We start from the raw sequence: 21,231 nt of genomic DNA, 5'->3' as shown, positions 1-21,231 counted from the left end.
TGTGAGGAGGATCTGACACCGCAGTGGAGGGGCGGAGGAGGTGTGGGAGGGCATCTCCACTTGACAGGACAATCAATTCCCCCTTTGCCAATGTTTAATCATCCCTGTTTCATCCACTGCCACTTACTTCCTTCCCACATGCACGCACTTCCCTTCCTCACACAAATACACACACACAGTAACAGTAGCTTACCAATCTGCCAGTCCCACTGCACCTTTAACAGCTCCTTGTGTTCCATGATGGCCCTGAAACAGAAAGAAAATTACATAATTCCTGTCAGGCACAGGTGAGATTTGTGAGATGGGGGGATAAACAGTGTGAGTGATGGAGGGAGGAAAGTAAGACAGGAGGATCAAAAGTCTCTTGACAGGAAGCTCAGTTTCGACAACTCAGTACCTGTGATTCTGACGAGGGACAAGTCCGTCCTATCAGAGCGAGGTGGGGGTACAACCCACTGACCCTACGGAATGGATCTTGGGAATTCTATTGACGGAAACATCTGACTCAAGAGGGGCACTTACAATAGAAACAACATGGCAGACCACCCCCCCCCCCCCCGGTCTAAAAAGAACACCAGCAAGAGACAGAGACAGGTCCCCATGCACCCGCTGGAATGGGCGATGTGTCAAAACCAGTGGGTTTCACCATTCCTCTTTAAGCCTCATAATGAGCTTATTAAAAAGTTAAAGAGTCACAATCTGATCCGGAGAGAGAGAGAGGTGTAATACTATAGAACCTGCTGGTGGGAGTATATGTTGAAAATGGGGCATGTCTGTAGATATGTAGCTGGCATCAACGGCTGTATAAGATCAGATGGCAAATGCTACAGAACATATACACTAAGTATTCAAAACATTAGGAACCCCTGCTCTTTCCATGACAGACTGAACAGGTGAATCGAGGTGAAAGCTATCATCCCTTATTGATGTCACTTGTTAAATCCACTTCAATCAGTGTAGCTGAAGGGGAGGAAAAAGGTTAAAGAATGATTTTCAAGCCTTGAGACAATTGAGACATGAATTGTGTATGTGTGCCATTCAGAGCGTAAATGGGGAAGAGAAAAGATTTAAGTGCCTTGGAACAGGGTATGGTAGTAGGTGCCAGGCACCAGTTTGTGTCAAGAACTGTAATGCTGCTAGGTTTCTCACGTTCAACAGTTTCCTTTGTGTATCAAGAATGATCCACCACCAAAAGGACATCCAGACAATTTTACACAACTGTAGGAAGCTTTGGGGTCAACATGGCCAGCATCCCTGTGGAATGCCTTCGACACCTTGTAGAGTCCATGCCCCAGCGAATTGAAGCTGTTCTGAAGGCAAACTCAATATTAGGAAGGTGTTCCTAATGTTTAGTATACTCAGTGTAGATGAGGTTAACTTAAGGGTTCCAGCTTGCTAATGTTAGTGTTGGAGTGTTAAAGATATAGCACTACAGTTCTGAGTTTCTACTGGCTGCTCTTGTGGTATTGGTGAAGAGGGATGCTCTGTCCAGTATAGTATCAGTGAGGAATGACACACTAGACCGGAGTTCAAATACAGTTTGAATCTTTGAAAGACTTTGACCGTTTGCCTGCCTTGAGTGACAGATTTTCAGAGTTTGCCATTTTGGGACTATTCTATTGGTTCCACTGTACCAGACAAGCTCAAACAAGCTAAATATATTTGAAATGATTTCAAACAGTATTTGAAGCCAGGTCTGACACACACAAACACACTCACAGCTGAATGCCGCTGAAGAAAGAGCCGAACAGTCCCATCATGCCCAGGAACTCCACCCTGCTCAGGTTCTTAACGATGAACTCCTCACACACGTTAGAGATTCCATAGAGCATGGCCCCTCCCAGAACCAGCAGGTCCCCCAGGAGCTTATGTTCCCCTAGGCAGACAGAGTGCGAGAGCGAGGAGGAAATTACTAGAGCACAACATTACAATAGCCTATCAAATGAAAGAGCTATCCTTGAGTTATCCATGACAAATAGGTTATCATATGAAACGCTCTTCAGTAATATCAGACTAAGTGGCTAGCCTATAAAAACCCATTAGTAATGGATGACAACAAGGCAGGGAAAGACATTGGCTGATAAGAGAGGTACAGACAGCAACTGGGCTGCAGCAACTTTTCTTAATTGGAGTTAATAAACTAAGCAAATTTCAGATACTGTTCACTTTATTGGGTTTGAAATAACGCTCTTCTTAGTAACACTACTGTGTAGCTGGTAAGACAAATGGCCATTATTGATTGTAACCTGATACCAAAGTATTGCATTATCCCATTATCCCTTTATGAATAGTCATGTAGGGATCAACCGTGCCCGATCAAACAAAGATCTTACAGATACTCAGCACACATTTGAGATATAATATAACTATTCTGTCAATTCTGAGACAGAAATGAAACTCTAGCAGTTTGTTTGTAATGAAACTCTAAACTCCTCGGATCCAGAACATGTAATATGATTTGGATTGCAACATTTATTATTCATAGTGAACCAAAAGTCTGTCTACTGGAACTCCAGGGGGTAATTAATGCAATAATGAGAGGGGGAGGCTGTCCATAGACGTGAAAGGCCCACCGCACCAGGGATAACACCGGGGAGCTGACTGTGTTGTTGCTAAAGGTACTGAGGTTTAAACACAATGAGACAGTGATGGTGAACTGCACAGTGAGGACGCTGTGTGTTGGGGTGATCGGGGTATTTGCGTGAAGGACACAGCAGACTGAAGGTCTCCAATGAGTCAGAGCAGTACACATTTATTATGAGTCTTTGTAAATGCTTAATTAAATGGTTATTCAATAACACTGTGTTATTGGCCCCTGGGGCAGTAGGGGTATTGTTTGTGTGTGTGTGTGTGTGTGTGTGTCTTACCTAGGCCCTGCTGTCTTCCCACCAGGACATCTGCCCCCACCATGCAGCCGATGCCCAGCAGACACACCCCAACGCCCACAAAATGCACGGCCTTGTACCTCACCAGCAGGAAGAACCAGGACAGCAGCAGCACCACGGGGATGGTGAAACAGTCTAAAAGCTGAGAGGCAGAGGACAGACATACAGAGTTAGAACGGACACAATGAACTGTGGTTAATAAAGACACAACAGAACGAACATGGTTAAAAATCAGGGATGGGCAACTGGCCGCCCTTTGTAGGCCCCCGGATCAATGTCCCCCTCCCCCAACATAATTTTTTAGGAACTCAGTCGGAGTCTCAACTTAATGTTGAGTTAGAATATCCAAGGTGCAATTTTGAAATTTCGTTGTGCATCATCAGTTTATTTCTTGTTTTGTCACTGTCACGTTCCTGACCTATTTATGTTAGTTTTTGTGTGTTAGTTGGTCAGGACGTGAGGTTGGGTGGGCATTCTATGTTATCTGTTTCTATGTTGGTTTCGGTTTGCCTGGTATGGCTCTTGATTAGAGGCAGGTGGTTTGCGTTTGCCTCTAATTAAGAGTCATATTTAGGTAGGGCATTCTCACTGTTTGTTTGTGGGTGATTGTCTCCTGTGTTTGTGTCTGCGCACCACACGGGATTGTTTCGGTTGTATTTCGTTTTGATGTAGTCTGTTTCCTGCTCGTGTGTTCTTCCTGTCGTTATGTAAGTTCCATGTTCAGGTTTCGTCTACGTTGTCCGTTTGTTATTTTGTATCATTTCTAAAGTATAGTTCGTGTCAGTGTTCGTTTTGTTCAATAAATTTATTATGTCATCACACCTCGCTGCGCATTGGTCTACCGATCCTTCTCTCCTCACCTCATCCGAGGATGAGGAGAGCGTCACCCGTTACAGAATCACCCACCTACCGAGGACCAAGCGGCGGGGGAGAGCTCAACAGAGCAATCAGGACTCGTGGACTTGGGAACAGATCTTGGAAGGAAAAGGACACTGGGCGCACATTGGGGAATATCGCCTCGCTCGTGAGGAGATGGAGGCAGCGAGAGCCCAACAGCGGTGGTATGAGGAGGCAGCAAGGAGACGTGGCTGGAAGCCCGAAAAGCCAGGGGAGCAGCTGGAGGCACTGGGGAGTGCAGAGGCTACCGGAGAGAAGAACCGGAGCTATGAGGGAACGCGTCTGGCACGGAAGCCGAAAAAGCCCGTAAGTAATTCCCAAAAATTTCTTGGGGGGGGCTAGGAGATAGTGGGCCAAGGGCAGGTAGGAGACCTGCGCCCACTTCCCAGGCTTACCGTGGAGAGCGGGAGTACGGGCAGGCGCCGTGTTACGCAGTAGAGCGCACGGTGTCTCCTGTACGAGTGCATAGCCCAGTGCGGGTTATTCCACCTCCCCGCACTGGGAGGGCTAGATTGGGTATTGAGCCAGGTGTCATGAGGCCGGCTCAACGCGTCTGGTCTCCAGTGCGTCTCCTCGGGCCGGCATACATGGCACCGGCCTTACGCATGGTTTCTCCGGTTCGCCTACATAGGCCGGTGCGGGTTATTCCATCTCCCCGCACTGGTCGGGCAACCGGGAGCATTCAACCAGGTAAGGTCGGGCAGGCTCAATGCTCAAGAGAGCCAGTACGCCTCCACGGTCCGGTATTTCCGGCACCACCTCCCCGCCCCAGCCTAGTACCTACAGTGTATACACTACGCACTAGGCTACCAGTGCGTATCCTGAGCCCTGTTCCTCCTCCACGCACTCTCCCTGTAGTGCGTGTATCTAGCCCGGTGCCTCCAGTTCCGGCCCCACGCACTAAGCTACCAGTGCGTCTCCAGAGCCCTGAACCCACTGTATCTTCTCCCCCTACTAATCCTGATGTGCTTGTCCTCAGCCCGGTGTCACCAGTGCCGGTACCACGCATCAGGGATAGAGTAGGCTTTGAGAATACAGTGTGCCCTGTCCCTGCTCTCCGCACTAGTAGGAAGGTGCTTGTCATTAGCACGGTGCCTCCAGTTCCGGCACCACGCACCAGGTCTACAGTGCGCCATATCCGGCCAGAGCCATCCGTCTCCCCAGCGCCATCTGAGCCATCCGTCTCCCCAGCGCCAACTGAGCCATCCGTCTCCCCAGCGCCATCTGAGCCATCCGTCTCCCCAGCGCCATCTGAGCCATCCGTCTCCCCAGCGCCGTCTGAGCCATCCGTCTGCCAGGAGCCTGCAAAGCCGCCCGTCTGCCATGAGCCTGCAAAGCCGCCCGTCTGCCATGAGCCTACAGAGCCGTCAGCCAGACAGGAGCCGCTAGAGCCGTCAGCCAGACAGGAGCCGCTAGAGCCGTCAGCCAGACAGGATCTGCCAGAGCCGCCAACCAGACAGGATCTGCCAGAGCCGCCAACCAGACAGGATCTGCCAGAGCCGCCAACCAGACAGGATCTGCCAGAGCCGCCAACAAGACAGGATCTGCCAGAGCCGCCAACCAGACAGGATCTGCCAGAGCCGCCAGCGAGCCATGAGCAGCCAGAGCCGTCAGAGCGCCATGAGCAGCCAGAGCCGTCAGAGCGCCATGAGCAGCCAGAGCCGTCAGAGCGCCATGAGCGTCGAGAGCCGTCAGCCTGCCATGAGCGTCGAGAGCCGTCAGCCTGCCATGAGCGTCGAGAGCCGTCAGCCTGCCATGAGCGTCGAGAGCCGTCAGCCTGCCATGAGCGTCGAGAGCCGTCAGCCTGCCATGAGCGTCGAGAGCCGTCAGCCTGCCATGAGCGTCGAGAGCCGTCAGCCAGCCATGAGCATCGAGAGTCGTCAGTCAGCCATGTGCTGACCTTCAGCCTGAAAAGGCTAGATACCCAGAACTGCCCATCAGTCCAGAGCTGTCTCTCTGTCCGGAGCTGCCTTTCAGTCCGGAGTTGCCCCTCTATCCTAATCTCCCTCTCTATCTTCATCTATCTCTATATTCTTATCTATCCCTCTATCTTGATTTATCTCTCTGTCCCGGTGTTATCCTTATTAAATATATTATTAAGAGAATTGTGTGGGGGAAAAAAGAGGGTGGACATTCTTGGAGGGAGGAAGTTAGGATGGATTATGGTGGGGTGGGAACCGCGCCCGGAGCCTGAGCCACCACCGTGGTTAGATGCCCACCCAGACCCTCCCCTAGACTTTGTGCTGGTGCGTCCGGAGTTCGCACCTTGTGGGGGGGGGTACTGTCACGTTCCTGACCTATTTATGTTAGTTTTTGTGTGTTAGTTGGTCAGGACGTGAGGTTGGGTGGGCATTCTATGTTATCTGTTTCTATGTTGGTTTCGGTTTGCCTGGTATGGCTCTTGATTAGAGGCAGGTGGTTTGCGTTTGCCTCTAATTAAGAGTCATATTTAGGTAGGGCATTCTCACTGTTTGTTTGTGGGTGATTGTCTCCTGTGTTTGTGTCTGCGCACCACACGGGATTGTTTCGGTTGTATTTCGTTTTGATGTAGTCTGTTTCCTGCTCGTGTGTTCTTCCTGTCGTTATGTAAGTTCCATGTTCAGGTTTCGTCTACGTTGTCCGTTTGTTATTTTGTATCATTTCTAAAGTATAGTTCGTGTCAGTGTTCGTTTTGTTCAATAAATTCATTATGTCATCACACCTCGCTGCGCATTGGTCTACCGATCCTTCTCTCCTCACCTCATCCAAGGATGAGGAGAGCGTCACCCGTTACAGTCACTCACAGTCAGTCACTCAATAACCTCATGTCAAGTAAGTAAGTAAGTCGAGACAGCTATCTAAACTTGTAGTAATCATGGTAGAATTACCGACCAGGAGGCCCCATTGATTTTATTAGTCACTCTCACTCAGATATCACCCCCGTCAAAGTTGCCCATCCCTGGTTTAAATGGAGTTCCAAGATACTGTACGCCACATAGACAAGAGAGACACACCTAGGGGGATGGTATCACAGTAGAGGTAAAACCACCCCCACACAGAGGCAAGGGGCTGACACATAGGACACACACTGTACTAGAGGACAAGGTCAGAGGACAGTCCAACACTAATGGTGATGAGAAAGAATGAGGATGGAGAATTAGGGGTGGAGGATTTTGCGTCAGGCAGGAGAAAGGGTCATACCGGAGGGAGGAGAGGTAAGGTTTACGATTGCCTAGGGGACCATCAGGCCTCCATTCCGGGAAGCCTTTCTGGCACTTAGTGGTAGAAGTATGGGCTCACCCTCGGGGACAAGTAGTGCACATGAGAACAAAGTGCTAAATTCAAACGTAGGACAGCAAAATTCCCCCCCATCACAGGCAGAGTACACAGAGGAGAAGAGAAGAGGTGGTGGAGTGGCTCTCCTGACAGCTCACAACATTGATGTGCACAATTAATGTTTTGACACCCTGGCATAATAATGTGTGGTTTAATCGATTTGTCTAAACACCAGCCCAGTATGTCTCAGTCTCTCATCAGACCAGTATGTCTCAGTCTCTCATCAGGCCAGTATGTCTCAGTCTCTCCTCAGACCAGTATGTCTCAGTCTCTCCTCTCTCATCAGACCAGTATGTCTCAGTCTCTCATCAGGCCAGTATGTCTCAGTCTCTCATCAGACCAGTATGTCTCAGTCTCTCCTCTCTCATCAGACCAGTATGTCTCAGTCTCTCTCATCAGACCAGCATGTCTCAGTCTCTCCTCTCTCATCAGACCAGTATGTCTCAGTCTCTCATCAGACCAGCATGTCTCAGTCTCTCATCAGACCAGCATGTCTCAGTCTCTCCTCTCTCATCAGGCGAGTATGTCTCAGTCTCTCCTCTCTCATCAGGCCAGTATGTCTCAGTCTCTCTCATCAGTCCAGTATGTCTCAGTCTCTCTCATCAGTCCAGTATGTCTCAGTCTCTCATCAGGCCAGTATGTCTCAGTCTCTCCTCTCTCATCAGACCAGTATGTCTCAGTCTCTCTCATCAGACCAGCATGTCTCAGTCTCTCCTCTCTCATCAGACCAGTATGTCTCAGTCTCTCATCAGACCAGCATGTCTCAGTCTCTCATCAGACCAGCATGTCTCAGTCTCTCCTCTCTCATCAGGCGAGTATGTCTCAGTCTCTCCTCTCTCATCAGGCGAGTATGTCTCAGTCTCTCCTCTCTCATCAGGCCAGTATGTCTCAGTCTCTCTCATCAGTCCAGTATGTCTCAGTCTCTCTCATCAGTCCAGTATGTCTCAGTCTCTCTCATCAGACCAGCATGTCTCAGTCTCTCCTCTCTCATCAGGCGAGTATGTCTCAGTCTCTCCTCTCTCATCAGGCCAGTATGTCTCAGTCTCTCTCATCAGTCCAGTATGTCTCAGTCTCTCTCATCAGTCCAGTATGTCTCAGTCTCTCTCATCAGACCAGCATGTCTCAGTCTCTCCTCTCTCATCAGACCAGTATGTCTCAGTCTCTCTCATCAGACCAGTATGTCTCAGTCTCTCATCAGACCAGTATGTCTCAGTCTCTCATCAGACCAGTATGTCTCAGTCTCTCATCAGACCAGTATGTCTCAGTCTCTCCTCTCTCATCAGGCCAGCATGTCTCAGTCTCTCCCCTCTCATCAGACCAGTATGTCTCAGTCTCTCTCATCAGACCAGTATGTCTCAGTCTCTCCTCTATCATCAGACCAGTATGTCTCAGTCTCTCCTCTATCATCAGGCCAGCATATCTCAGTCTCTCCTCTATCATCAGGCCAACATGTCTCAGTCTCTCCTCTCTCATCAGACCAGTATGTCTCAGTCTCTCATCAGACCAGCATGTCTCAGTCTCTCCTCTATCATCAGACCAGCATGTCTCAGTCTCTCCTCTCTCATCAGACCAGTATGTCTCAGTCTCTCATCAGACCAGTATGTCTCAGTCTCTCATCAGAACAGCATGTCTCAGTCTCTCCTCTCTCATCAGGCCAGTATGTCTCAGTCTCTCCTCTCTCATCAGGCCAGTATGTCTCAGTCTCTCTCATCAGACCAGTATGTCTCAGTCTCTCATCAGGCCAGTATGTCTCAGTCTCTCCTCTCTCATCAGGCCAGTATGTCTCAGTCTCTCCTCTCTCATCAGACCAGTATGTCTCAGTCTCTCCCATCAGACCAGTATGTCTCAGTCTCTCCTCTCTCATCAGGCCAGTATGTCTCAGTCTCTCACATCAGGCCAGCATGTCTCAGTCTCTCATCAGACCAGTATGTCTCAGTCTCTCTCATCAGGCCAGTATGTCTCAGTCTCTCCCATCAGACCAGTATGTCTCAGTCTCTCCTCTCTCATCAGGCCAGTATGTCTCAGTCTCTCTCATCAGACCAGTATGTCTCAGTCTATCCCATCAGACCAGTATGTGTCAGTCTCTCCCATCAGACCAGTATGTCTCAGTCTCTCCTCTCTCATCAGGCCAGTATGTCTCAGTCTCTCTCATCAGACCAGTATGTCTCAGTCTCTCTCATCAGACCAGTATGTCTCAGTCTCTCTCATCAGGCCAGTATGTCTCAGTCTCTCTCATCAGACCAGTATGTCTCAGTCTCTCTCATCAGGCCAGTATGTCTCAGTCTCTCTCATCAGGCCAGTATGTCTCAGTCTCTCTCATCAGACCAGTATGTCTCAGTCTCTCATCAGGCCAGTATGTCTCAGTCTCTCCCATCAGAGCAGTATGTCTCAGTCTCTCCCATCAGACCAGTATGTCTCAGTCTCTCCTCTCTCATCAGGCCAGTATGTCTCAGTCTCTCTTATCAGACCAGTATGTCTCAGTCTCTCATCAGGCCAGTATGTCTCAGTCTCTCCCATCAGACCAGTATGTCTCAGTCTCTCCCCTCTCATCAGACCAGTATGTCTCAGTCTCTCCCCTCTCATCAGACCAGTATGTCTCAGTCTCTCCCATCAGACCAGTATGTCTCAGTCTCTCCCATCAGACCAGTATGTCTCAGTCTCTCCTCTATCATCAGGCCAGTATGTGTCAGTCTCTCCTCTCCCATCAGACCAGTATGTCTCAGTCTCTCTCATCAGACCAGCATGTCTCAGTCTCTCCTCTCTCATCAGACCAGTATGTCTCAGTCTCTCATCAGACCAGTATGTCTCAGTCTCTCATCAGAACAGCATGTCTCAGTCTCTCCTCTCTCATCAGGCCAGTATGTCTCAGTCTCTCCTCTCTCATCAGGCCAGTATGTCTCAGTCTCTCTCATCAGACCAGTATGTCTCAGTCTCTCATCAGGCCAGTATGTCTCAGTCTCTCCTCTCTCATCAGGCCAGTATGTCTCAGTCTCTCCTCTCTCATCAGACCAGTATGTCTCAGTCTCTCCCATCAGACCAGTATGTCTCAGTCTCTCCTCTATCATCAGGCCAGTATGTCTCAGTCTCTCCCATCAGACCAGTATGTCTCAGTCTCTCCTCTCTCATCAGGCCAGTATGTCTCAGCCTCTATCACCAGGCCAGCATGTCTCAGTCTCTCTCATCAGACCAGTATGTCTCAGTCTCTCTCATCAGACCAGTATGTCTCAGTCTCTCTCATCAGTCCAGTATGTCTCAGTCTCTCTCATCAGACCAGTATGTCTCAGTCTCTCTCATCAGACCAGTATGTCTCAGTCTCTCCTCTATCATCAGGCCAGCATGTCTCAGTCTCGAAAAATATAGAAAAATAAAGAAAGAGGGAACAAGGGAGAGAGGAAAAGGAGCACAGAGGAGAGGGAGCGAGAAAGAGAAGGAGAGAAAGGGAAAAGTGACAGGAAACAAGAGATGGAGAGAGATAAACAGTGTAGGCCAGGGATTTTTCTTAAGCGGATGGTCGGGTGGACTGGCATGCAAACTGACCGCAAGAAGCCCAAAGATTTGACTAAAACAATAAATACTGTTTCTCAGAAAACTTGGGGGGGCCAAATAAAACCGTGGGTCAAATTCGGGCCACAGGCCACCAGTTGGTGAACCCTGATGTAGGGTAACAATAACCATGAGAGAACCCTGAAAGTGAGTGAATGATTGAGGTTGAGTTCTGTTACTCTCATCTGTTCTCTCAGTGCTATCTGTGTAACAGCTATGGCAGGAAACTGACAACTTCTACAGTGAGCTATTGGCAAAATAATAGACATGACTTGGTAATGAAATTATCTGCTCCTCTTTACAAATATCAGCCAACAAATGAAACCCCTGGCTATTTAGTCAGTCCCAATAAGACTCTCTGCTTAACTCTACCGAATAAATCTTCATTTAATTCCTCAGTTTTAAAGTGTTATGTCCCCAGGCTGGCTACCTGCATATCTCTAACTGGAAGAGTGTGAATAGCAGTGAAGATAATGTCCCTAGCCAGCTGTTATAATGAGTTGATGAAGAGGCGTTTTCTCCAGATGTACCCACTGATCTCCTCATACTGGAGCCTAGCCAGACTCCATGACCATTCATAACAACTAATCATTTCCCCCTTAATGGGAAAGTCCTTTATAGCACAGTTTTATGCCTTGTTCTCTCCATGACGGAAATATTAATATTGATGAGGCATTGTCTAACCTCGTTATAGTTTATAAAAAACTGTTGAGAATTGTTGTGCCTATTTCTTTCCTCCACCCTCCCTAAAGAATCAGTCGGAGAGCCAATTCAATTAAATACCAACATCCCCTGCACAGAGGAACAAGAGAAGTGTCTGACTTGGCCTTAGAGTGAGAGGGTCCATTGATCAAGTCTCCAACTAACACCAAACTTACTTCATTTGAGTTCACTTGACCTGAGCTGCTCTCTTTTTCAGTGTTTCCCCTATATTCATTTAGCCTCTGCTTAACGCCATTTTATTTATTATATTACAATATGATAATATATATTTTATTTATGATAGTTGCCGCCACTCCCCCCAAAAATAACTTAAACAACTAAAACCAGTTAAAAAGTATGTAGAAATGATAATGGAGCTATACACTCAGTGTTCAGTTTATTAGGTACACCCATCTAGTACTGGGTTGGACCCCCCTTTGTCTCCAGAACAACCTGAATTCTTCAGGGCATGGACACGTTGCTCAATTAGTAACATGTGCCAGGAAAACATTCCCCACAACACTACACCACCACCACCCAGTACCGTTGACACCAGGCAGGATGGGCCATGGACTGCTTATGCCAAATCCAGACTTTGCCATCAGCATGATGCAACAGGAACTGGGATTCGTCGGACCAGGCTATATTTTTTGCCCACTGGAGCCGCTTCTTGTTTTTAGCTGATAGGAGTGGAACCCGGTGTGTTCGTCTGCTGCAATAGCGTATCTGTGACAAGGACCGAAGAGTTGTGCTTTCCAAGATCCCATTCTGCACACCACTGTGCTGTACTGTACTGTGCTGTTATTTGCCTGTTTGTGGCCCGCCTGTTAGCTTGCAAGATTCTTGTCATTCTCCTTAGACCTTTCATCATCGAGCTGTCATGGGGCCCTCATTGATTTTGTTATAATGTTTGAGTCATTCAGATGGCTTATGTCGTGTTCATATGCTATGACGAAACGTGTAGAATTTAAGAAAACTATTATACTGTTATCTCCACCCCTTAGCAAAATTTGTAGAATTACAGGAAATTTGCATTAAAACAAAGATATTGTCTCTGCGACAAAGACGAGGTCCTCAAAAGATGTCCGGTCCGAGACTGCGCCAATAGCCCCGCCCACTACCAGGCAACCCCTCCCACGCTGACTTTGCCACCACTGCGGAAGAAAATCGTAAGGGAAACACTGCTCATTATCAAACCAACTTGCACAGCAGATCTGGGAAAAAATCTATTTATTTCAAAATATTTGTACCAGTTTGAGTTAAAGATGTTTACTGAGTCAATATTTACAGGGATTCCTTGAGCACACCTTCCTCTGAATGTTTAATCACTTTCACGATATCCTCAGACTGGGTTTACTTTGAAGAGAGAGCTACTGCTGTAGTCTGCTACTCTCAAATATCCGTCTCTTCACTGTGGAAGAAAGTCACCCTATCACTCTCCTCACCTTCCAGCCTAGTCACTCAGTGACAGTCACACCATGCGGATAGATAGATCCATCCCTGTGTGAACGGTTGCTGCAGGCCACCCGTATGCTTGTCACATCAGTACGTTGGGCTGACTCTGGGTCAGCAAGGTATGGAGGTACTGATCAACTCGTCCATGCATCCTCCAGTCTGTCTGTCTGTCTGTCTGTCACAGGGCCAGACCACCAATGAGGGGATTATGTTACCGTTTACACTCGACTTCCACCACTTCACTTCAGCAGAACAATCAGCGCTCCACACCACTGGCCCTGACACTCTGTGAGACCGAGGTTCCGGGCTTGTCATCGATTGCCCTTCTTGAAACAACGATGAAGCGGAGTGGTCTCGAGTGGCAGACGGGGGATGATGTAAGCAGAGCGATACCTGATGGAGATAGACCCTGACACTCCATCTGTTGTCTGTCTGGCTGAGTAGGGTGGGGGCAGTGACAGAGGAAGAGACAAAGACAGAATCCCACGATGTCACAGATCCCTCTGGAACTTTCATTGCGCACACCTGGCCCCTATTCCCACTGATTGTGTTTATATATATGTGCCCTTTGTTCACCATGGTGCTGTCCATTATTGTTGCTATATCCGTTGGTGCGTGTGAGTACCTGTGCTGTGTGTGTTTTGGGCTTTCGTGCCATTGTGGATTGCGCAGATGATTACTTGTCTCGTCCCGTGTGTTAATCATTGTGCGTGTGTGTTATTTATTCAAGGTACTCCTTGGTCTTTTGTTTGGGTTTCAACTCTGTGTTTTTGTTACGTGTTTGTTTGGTCTTCGTCCCCGTGCCCTGACATGCCACGCCGTAATTTGGGGTATAATAAAAAAAACGATTACGCATTCCTGAACCTGTCTCCTGAATTATTCCTGCCAACGTGACACACGAGCCGATCATAGACACATTTAAATATGTTTTTCTTCCAACTTCTTCCCACATGGCTCCCTCTGTCTCGATACTAGGAAATTGAAAATGCTGGATCTGCACTTCTAGGATCTGAAGAAAGAATCAATCTATATTTATTCAGATTGTTGCTGATACCTTATATTCTCAGGCTATCATAGACTTTAGGGTAAATCTATTTGAGATAAACGGTTGAGATTGATATAATTTAAAATCTTAACAGGGTTGTCAAACCTTAAAATCAATTATAAACGCATAAATTGTAGCTTAGACAAATTTTACATTATCTGAGGTGTTTGTGTTGTGCCCGTCATCGGCTGAGACACAACATGCTCTTGAATACATATGAAAAATATTAATAACATTCCAGCCATGAGGTCAAATAGGGGGCTTTTGGTCATTGACTGTAGGGAAGGACTACTGAATGACAATGACACCACCACACATTGTATAGCCTATTTGACTGATATGGCTGTATACACAAGCTATACCCATTATCACAACTTTGCAGTTGGCACTGATCTCATTTCTCCGCTCTCATCTCAAATCAAATGTTATTTGTCACATGCGCATAATACAACAGGTATACAACAACCTTACCGTGAAATGCTTACTTACAAGCCCTTAACCAACAGCGCAGTTCAAGAAATAGAGTTAAGAAAATATTTACTAAATAAAATAAAGTCAGAATCTAAAGTAACACAGTAGAATTACATAACAATAACAAGGCTACATACAGGGGGCCCGGTACTGAGTAAATGTGCGGGGGTACAGGTTAGTCGAGGTAATTTGTACATGTAGGTAGGGGTAAAATGATAGTCTGGGTGTTCAATTGATTAATTGCTTGGGGGTAGAAGCTGTTAAGGAGCCTTTTGGACCGAGACTTGGAGCTCCGGTACCGCTTGCCGTGCGGTAGCGGAGAGAACAGTCTATGACTTGGGTGACTGGAGTCTGACAATTTTGTGGGCCTTCCTCTAAGTGTCAGGACTACTAATAAAAAACAAATAGAAATAAAAACGAACATAAAAAAGCAAAACTACACTGCTCAAAAAAATAAAGGGAACACTTAAACAACACAATGTAGAAATGCCACCACACACCATGACTGACCCACCACCAAACCGGTCATGCTGGAGGATGTTGCAGGCAGCAGAACATTCTCCACGGCGTCTCCAGACTCTGTCACGTCTGTCACATGTGCTCATGTGCTCAGTGTGAACCTGCTTTCATCTGTGAAGAGCACAGGGCGCCAGTGGCAAATTTGCCAATCTTGGTGTTCTCTGGCAAATGCCAAACGTCCTGCACGGTGCTGGGCTGTAAGCACAACCCCCACCTGTGGACGTCGGGCCCTCATACCATCCTCATGGAGTCTGTTTCTGACCGTTTGAGCAGACACATGCACATTTGTGGCCTGCTGGAGGTCATTTTGACAGACAGACACAGCAAACCTTTTTGCCACAGCTCGCATTGATGTGCCATCCTGGATGAACTGCACTACCTGAGCCACTTGTGTGGGTTGTAGACTCCGTCTCATGCTACCACTAGAGTGAGAGCACCGCCAGCATTCAAAAGTGACCAAAACATCAGCCAGGAAGCATAGGAACTGAGAAGTGGTCTGTGGTCACCACCTGCAGAATCACTCCTTTTTTAGGGGTGTCTTGCTAACTGCCTATAATTTCCACCTTTTGTCTATTCCATTTGCAAAACAGCATGTGAAATTTATTGTCAATCAGTGTTGCTTCCAAAGTGGACAGTTTGATTTCATAGAAGTGTGATTGACTTGGAGTTACATTGTGTTGTTTAAGTGTTCCCTTTATTTTTTTGAGCAGTGTATAATAACCTGTGTGAGCAGGAAGTACCATAAAAGTCCAGGTAAGCCAGTGAAGTACTAATGGAAGTGTCTGTTCCCGTTCAGCCCTGACTACTGAGAGAGGAGAGTGTTTAGGAGCCTGATTTAAGACTACAGAGGGGATACCAACACACTCCTCACTGTCTGTCTCCCCAAATCGCTCAGCCCTGAGGCCCCTGGATGGATCCTGAGTCCTGGCTGGGCTCCGGAGGGGTGGAGGGAAATGCCAGATTTAGCTGAGATTAGAGGAAATGAAGAGGGGGAGAAAATAAATCAATCCTGCTCTCAGCAGGACTCTCCTATAATCTTCCGTCTCTCCTCCCTCCCTCCACTAGCAAATTGATGCCTTTCGGGTGGATATGAGTAAGGCTTCTTTGGCACTAACCACATTTTAATGAAGATAAACTGACACATGGAACGACAGTCAGCCAGTGCACCTTTAATTAGCCCCCTTATCATGCAGTCTCAACCAGAAGTGGATTCACGGCAGGGCCAGGCCGGGCAGAGGGCCAGCCAATCAAGATGGCTTTATTTATATATATTACAAACAACAAATCAAATTCATTTATTTAATTTCATATACACACATAACATTAAGTACATGAATTTGATTTGCAGTTTGTATTTTCTCCTGACTAAACAGAAATGTTGAAAAATGCAGTAGGAGGCTAATTTGTTTTATCGCAATCATATGGTACCACTAACCACCCCCCCACCCATGTACCTACTAGCATGCTAACTGTGGGAAAATTGTTTAGACCCTCTGCAATTCTTTGCTAATGCAAACTAGCGCTAGCAGCTAGTCACAAGTTATGGCAAAACAAAGTTCACTCATGCACTTTTTCAAAAAGCCACAGATGGAGGATGAAGACAACACCTGCTCCACTACCTCCATTGGCTTAACCAAATCTGTCAGAGTCATCGTCAGCCCATGAGGTTAGCTACTGCTTTGACTTCCACAGCCTAGCTCAACATCGCCCAGCCCGGCCTTGTCATGATGAGCATGTCATCACGAGGCCACCTGCGCATTTGTCTGAACTGTAGTTGACGAACCACCCACACAACCAAAAATATGAGTCTTCCTCGTTTTTGAATACATTTTTTAAAAACCTTTATTTAACTAGGCAAGTCAGTTAAGAACAAATTATTATTTACAATGACGGCCTACCCCGGCCAAGCACAAACCCGGACGACGCTGGGGCAATTGTGCGCCGCCCTACGGAACTCCCAATCACGGCCGGTTGTGATACAGCCTGAAATCGAACCAGGTCTGTAGTGACGCCTCAAGCACTGAGATGCAGAGCCTTAGACCGCTGCACCACTCGGTGTGGACAGTTTTATTGGCTGGCATACAGTTCGACAAAGCACGCTCTTTTCTGTAAAACTGTGTACACATTTCTCCGAGGCCACTATGGAAGGCTCATTTGTTAGAGACATATATCAAGATTGGAAGCATCTTTGCGAGGCATGCTTCAACACCAGGCTAGCAAACCCCACTCTTTTGCACTGGATAAATGTGAAGGCTATAGTGCAAAGTCATCACAATCAATGCCAGGGTAATGTTTTAAATCAACTTAACCACGAGTTCATAGCACTACATAGACATAGAGAATAGAGAATAGTGAAGAGGCCCTTAAAAAGTGCAACTTTTTGAACATTTCTACGTAATTTACCAAATATGACAAAAAAAAATCGAAATCGTCTCTAACAGCTGCCCAAAAATGCTAGACTCATCGTCCGGAACAGACAGCTGACTGAGCTGCATACCCGGTTCCAGGAGGATCAACATGGAATAATGAGAGTAGGGCTGTCCCCGACAAAAACAAATCTTAGTCGACCGAAAGTCGTCTGTTCTTTCGACCAATAGATGGGTTGGTAACCCCCCTTGGGTTGTGCCGTGGCGGAGATCTTTGTGGGCTATACTTGGCCTTGTCTCAGGATGGTAAGTTGGTGGTTGAAGATATCCCTCGAGTGGTGTGGGGGCTGTGCTTTGGCAAAGTGGGTGGGGTTATATCCTGCCTGTTTGGCACTGTCCCGGGGGTATCATCGGATGGGGCCACAGTGTCTCCTGACCCCTCCTGTCTCAGCCTCCAGTATTTATGCTGCAGTAGTTTATGTGTTGGGGGGCTAGGGTCAGTCTGTTATATCTGGAGTATTTCTCCTGTCTTATCCGGTGTCCTGTGTGAATTTAAGTATGCTCTCTCTAATTCTCTCTCTTTCTTTCTCTCTCTCGGAAGATCTGAGCCCTAGGACCATGCCTCAGGACTGCCTGGCATGATGACTCCTTGCTGTCCCAGTCCACCTGGCCATGCTGCTGCTCCAGTTTCAACTGTTCTGCCTGCGGCTATGGAACCCTGACCTGTTCACCGGACGTGCTACCTGTCCCAGACCTGCTGTTTTCAACTCTCTAGAGACAGCAGGAGTGGTAGAGATACTCTCAATGAGCGGCTATGAAAAGCCAACTGACATTTACTCCTGAGGTGCTGACTTGTTGCACCCTCGACAACTACTGTGATTATTATTATTTGACCATGCTGGTCATTTATGAACATTTGAACATCTTGGCCATGTTCTGTTATAATTTCCACCCGGCACAGCCAGAAGAGGACTGGCCACCCCTCATAGCCTGCTTCCTCTCTAGGTTTCTTCCTAGGTTTTGGCCTTTCTAGGGAGTTTTTCTTAGCCACCGTGCTTCTACACCTGCATTGCTTGCTGTTTGGGGTTTTAGGCTGGGTTTCTGTACAGCACTTTGATATATCAGCTGATGTAAGAAGGGCTATATAAATACATTTGATTTGATTGGTCTAAATTTGTTAACCTGTATTTTTCCATATATAGACACACCCTATGTGTTTTAATAAAATAATTTAGTGGCAAGACAAAGTATGTGAACCCTTTGGAAATACCTGGATTTCTGCATTAATTAGTCATACAATTTGATCTGATCTTCATCTAGGTCACAACAATAGACAAACACAGTCTGCTTAAACTAATAACACACAATTATACAATTATACGTTTTCATGTGTTTATTGAACACACCGTGTAAACATTCACAGTGCAGGGTGGGAAAACTATGTGAACCCTTGGATTTAATAACTTGTTGACCCTCCTTTGGCAGCAATAATCTCAACCAAACGTTTTCTGTAGTTGCGGATCAGACTTCCTCTTTACAAAACTGTTTCAGTTCAGCAATATACTTGGGATGTCTGGTGTGAACTGTTCTCTTGCGGTCATGCCACAGCATCTCAAATTGGGTTGAGGTCAGGACCCTGCCGGGCCACTCCAGAAGGCGTATTTTCTTCTGTTGAAGCCATTCTGTCGTTGATTTACTTCTGTGTTTTGGGTTGCTGTCCTGTTACGTCACCCAACTTCTGTTGAGCTTCAATTGGCGGACAGATAGCCTAACATTCTCATGCAAAATGTCTTGACAAACTTGGGAATTCATTTTTCCGTCAATGATAGCAAGCTGTCCAGGCCCTGAGGCAGCAAAGCAACCCCAAACCATGATGCTCCCTCCACAATACTTTACAGTTGGGATGAGGTTTTGATGTTGGTGTGCTGTGCCTTTTTTTTCTCCACACATAGTGTTGTGTGTTCCTTCCAAACAACTCAACTGTAGTTTCATCTGTCCACAGAATATTTTGCCAGTAGCGCTGTGGAACATCTAGGTGCACTTAGTTTTTTGGACAGCAGTGGCTTCTTCTGTGGTGTCCTCCCATGAACACCATTCGTGTTTAGTGTTTTATGTATCGTAGACTCGTCAACAGAGATGTTTGCATGTTCCAGAGATTTCTGAAAGTCTTTGGCTGACACTCTAGGATTCTTTTTAACCATCATTAAGCATTCTGTGCTGTGCTCCTACAGTCATCTTTGCAGGACGGCCACTCATATGGAGAATAGCAATTGTGCTGAACTTACTCCATTTATAGACAATTTGTCTTACCGTGAACTGATGAACATCAAGGCTTTTAGAAATATCTTTGTAACCCTTTCCGAATTCATGCAAGTCAACAATTCTTAATCTTAGATCTTCTGAGATCTCTTTTGTCCGAGGCATGGTTCACATCAGGGAAGCTTCTTGTGAATAGCAAACACACATTTTGTGAATGTTTTTTATAGGGCAAGGCAGCTCTAACCAACATCTCCAAATCTCGTCTCATTGATTGGACTCCAGGTTAGCTGACTCCTGACACCAATTCGCTTTTGGAGTAGTCATTAGCCTAGGGGTTCACATACTTTTTCCAACCTACACTGTGAATGTTTAAATTATGTTTTCGATATAGACAGGAAAATTCATTAATTTGTGCGTTATTAGTTTAAGCACACAATGTTTGTCTATTGTTGTGATCTGATGAAGATCAGATCAAATTTGATGAGCAATTTATGCAGAAATCTAGATAATTCAAAAAGGATTCACATACTTTTTCCTGCTACTGTATGCATGGAGCTTGTCTGATGCTTAAAGCTTACGGTTTGATGAAATAAGACAAATGCCTCAAGAGCGCGTCAGAGATCTAGATAACCAGAATAAAAAACCTGACCTAACTATTCACCTCTCGCAGATTCTGCCATTACTATCCTGAAGTTGCCAATAATAGGCTACACGAGGAGTCTGCAACCTTTCTCATGTGGAATGCCAATTTATCTTCCCATTTCTACCGATCTGCATGCCAGTTTTTATATGTACATTTTCATGAAACGGTTCTGTTTAATTTATAATATAATAATTTCTTCATATCTCAAAAATTGTGTTGCGGTTCATCAAAATTCTATCCAAATCTAAATGAAAATTATACAAACCTAAAAAGTAACTTCTATAGCCTACTATGTAAAATTAGCCTACAGACAGCCAACACATAACATTGCAAAAAATTGCGAAAATATCAAAATAAAAAGAAAAATCACATTGGCAACTGTCACGACTTCCGCCGAAGTCGGTCCCTCTCCATGTTCGGGCGGCGTTCGGCGGTCGACGTCACCGGCCTTCTAGCCATTGCCGATCCACTTTTAATTTTCCATTTGTTTTGTCTTCGTCTTACACACCTGGTTTCAATTCCCCAATTACTTGTTCATTATTTAACCCTTTGTTCCCCCCTTTGTTTGTTTGTGAGTAATTGTTTGTATGTAAATCAGTCCGTTATGTGGGCTCGCTTTATTGTATTATATTTGTCTATTTTGAGTAAATTACGTTATTTACTCATATCTGCTGTCCTGCGCATGACTCCTCTACACAAGCTACACACAGACCACATTACAGAATTACTCACCAAGAATGGAGTCAGCAGGAGCAGACGCCCTCTCTGTGGCGATAGAGGCGCGCATCCAGCAGCACACGATCATATTGCATCATCTGGGTACCACCATGGATCACGTGCTGCAGACGATGGATCGTTGGGAGAGAGGAGGAGGTCGTCCAGCGCCTCCACCAGCCCCACTACAGCAGGCCCCACTGTCCACCCATCCTTCACCCGGTCCCAGCGGGATTCGGCTCGCGCTCCCGAGGGAGTATGACGGGACGGCTGCCGGATGCCAGGGGTTCCTACTCCAGCTTGAACTCTACCTGGCGACCGTCCACCCGGCTAGTTTGGGACGTGAGAGCGTGTCCGCCCTCTTCTCCTGCCTCTCAGGCAAAGCCCTGGAGTGGGCCAACGCCGTATGGAGTGAAG

General features: G+C 46.7%; 1 protein-coding gene across 1 annotated transcript in view; it reads right to left on the bottom strand.

Annotated features, from left to right (window-relative positions):
* Positions 1 to 21,231, bottom strand: part of LOC129817496 (solute carrier family 35 member F1-like) — a 166,055-nt gene that overhangs the window by 30,163 nt on the left and 114,661 nt on the right. The window contains exons 4-6 of the mRNA XM_055872799.1: positions 2,868 to 3,027; positions 1,720 to 1,876; positions 194 to 246 (exon numbers count right to left, since the gene is read on the bottom strand). Coding sequence (XP_055728774.1) covers positions 194 to 246; positions 1,720 to 1,876; positions 2,868 to 3,027 — 370 coding nt within the window. The remainder of the gene's footprint in view (positions 1 to 193; positions 247 to 1,719; positions 1,877 to 2,867; positions 3,028 to 21,231) is intronic.

This window comes from Salvelinus fontinalis, chromosome 20 (genome assembly GCF_029448725.1).
Source record: "Salvelinus fontinalis isolate EN_2023a chromosome 20, ASM2944872v1, whole genome shotgun sequence".
Lineage (NCBI taxonomy): Eukaryota > Metazoa > Chordata > Actinopteri > Salmoniformes > Salmonidae > Salvelinus > Salvelinus fontinalis.
This window is presented reverse-complemented; position numbering and strand designations above follow the sequence as displayed.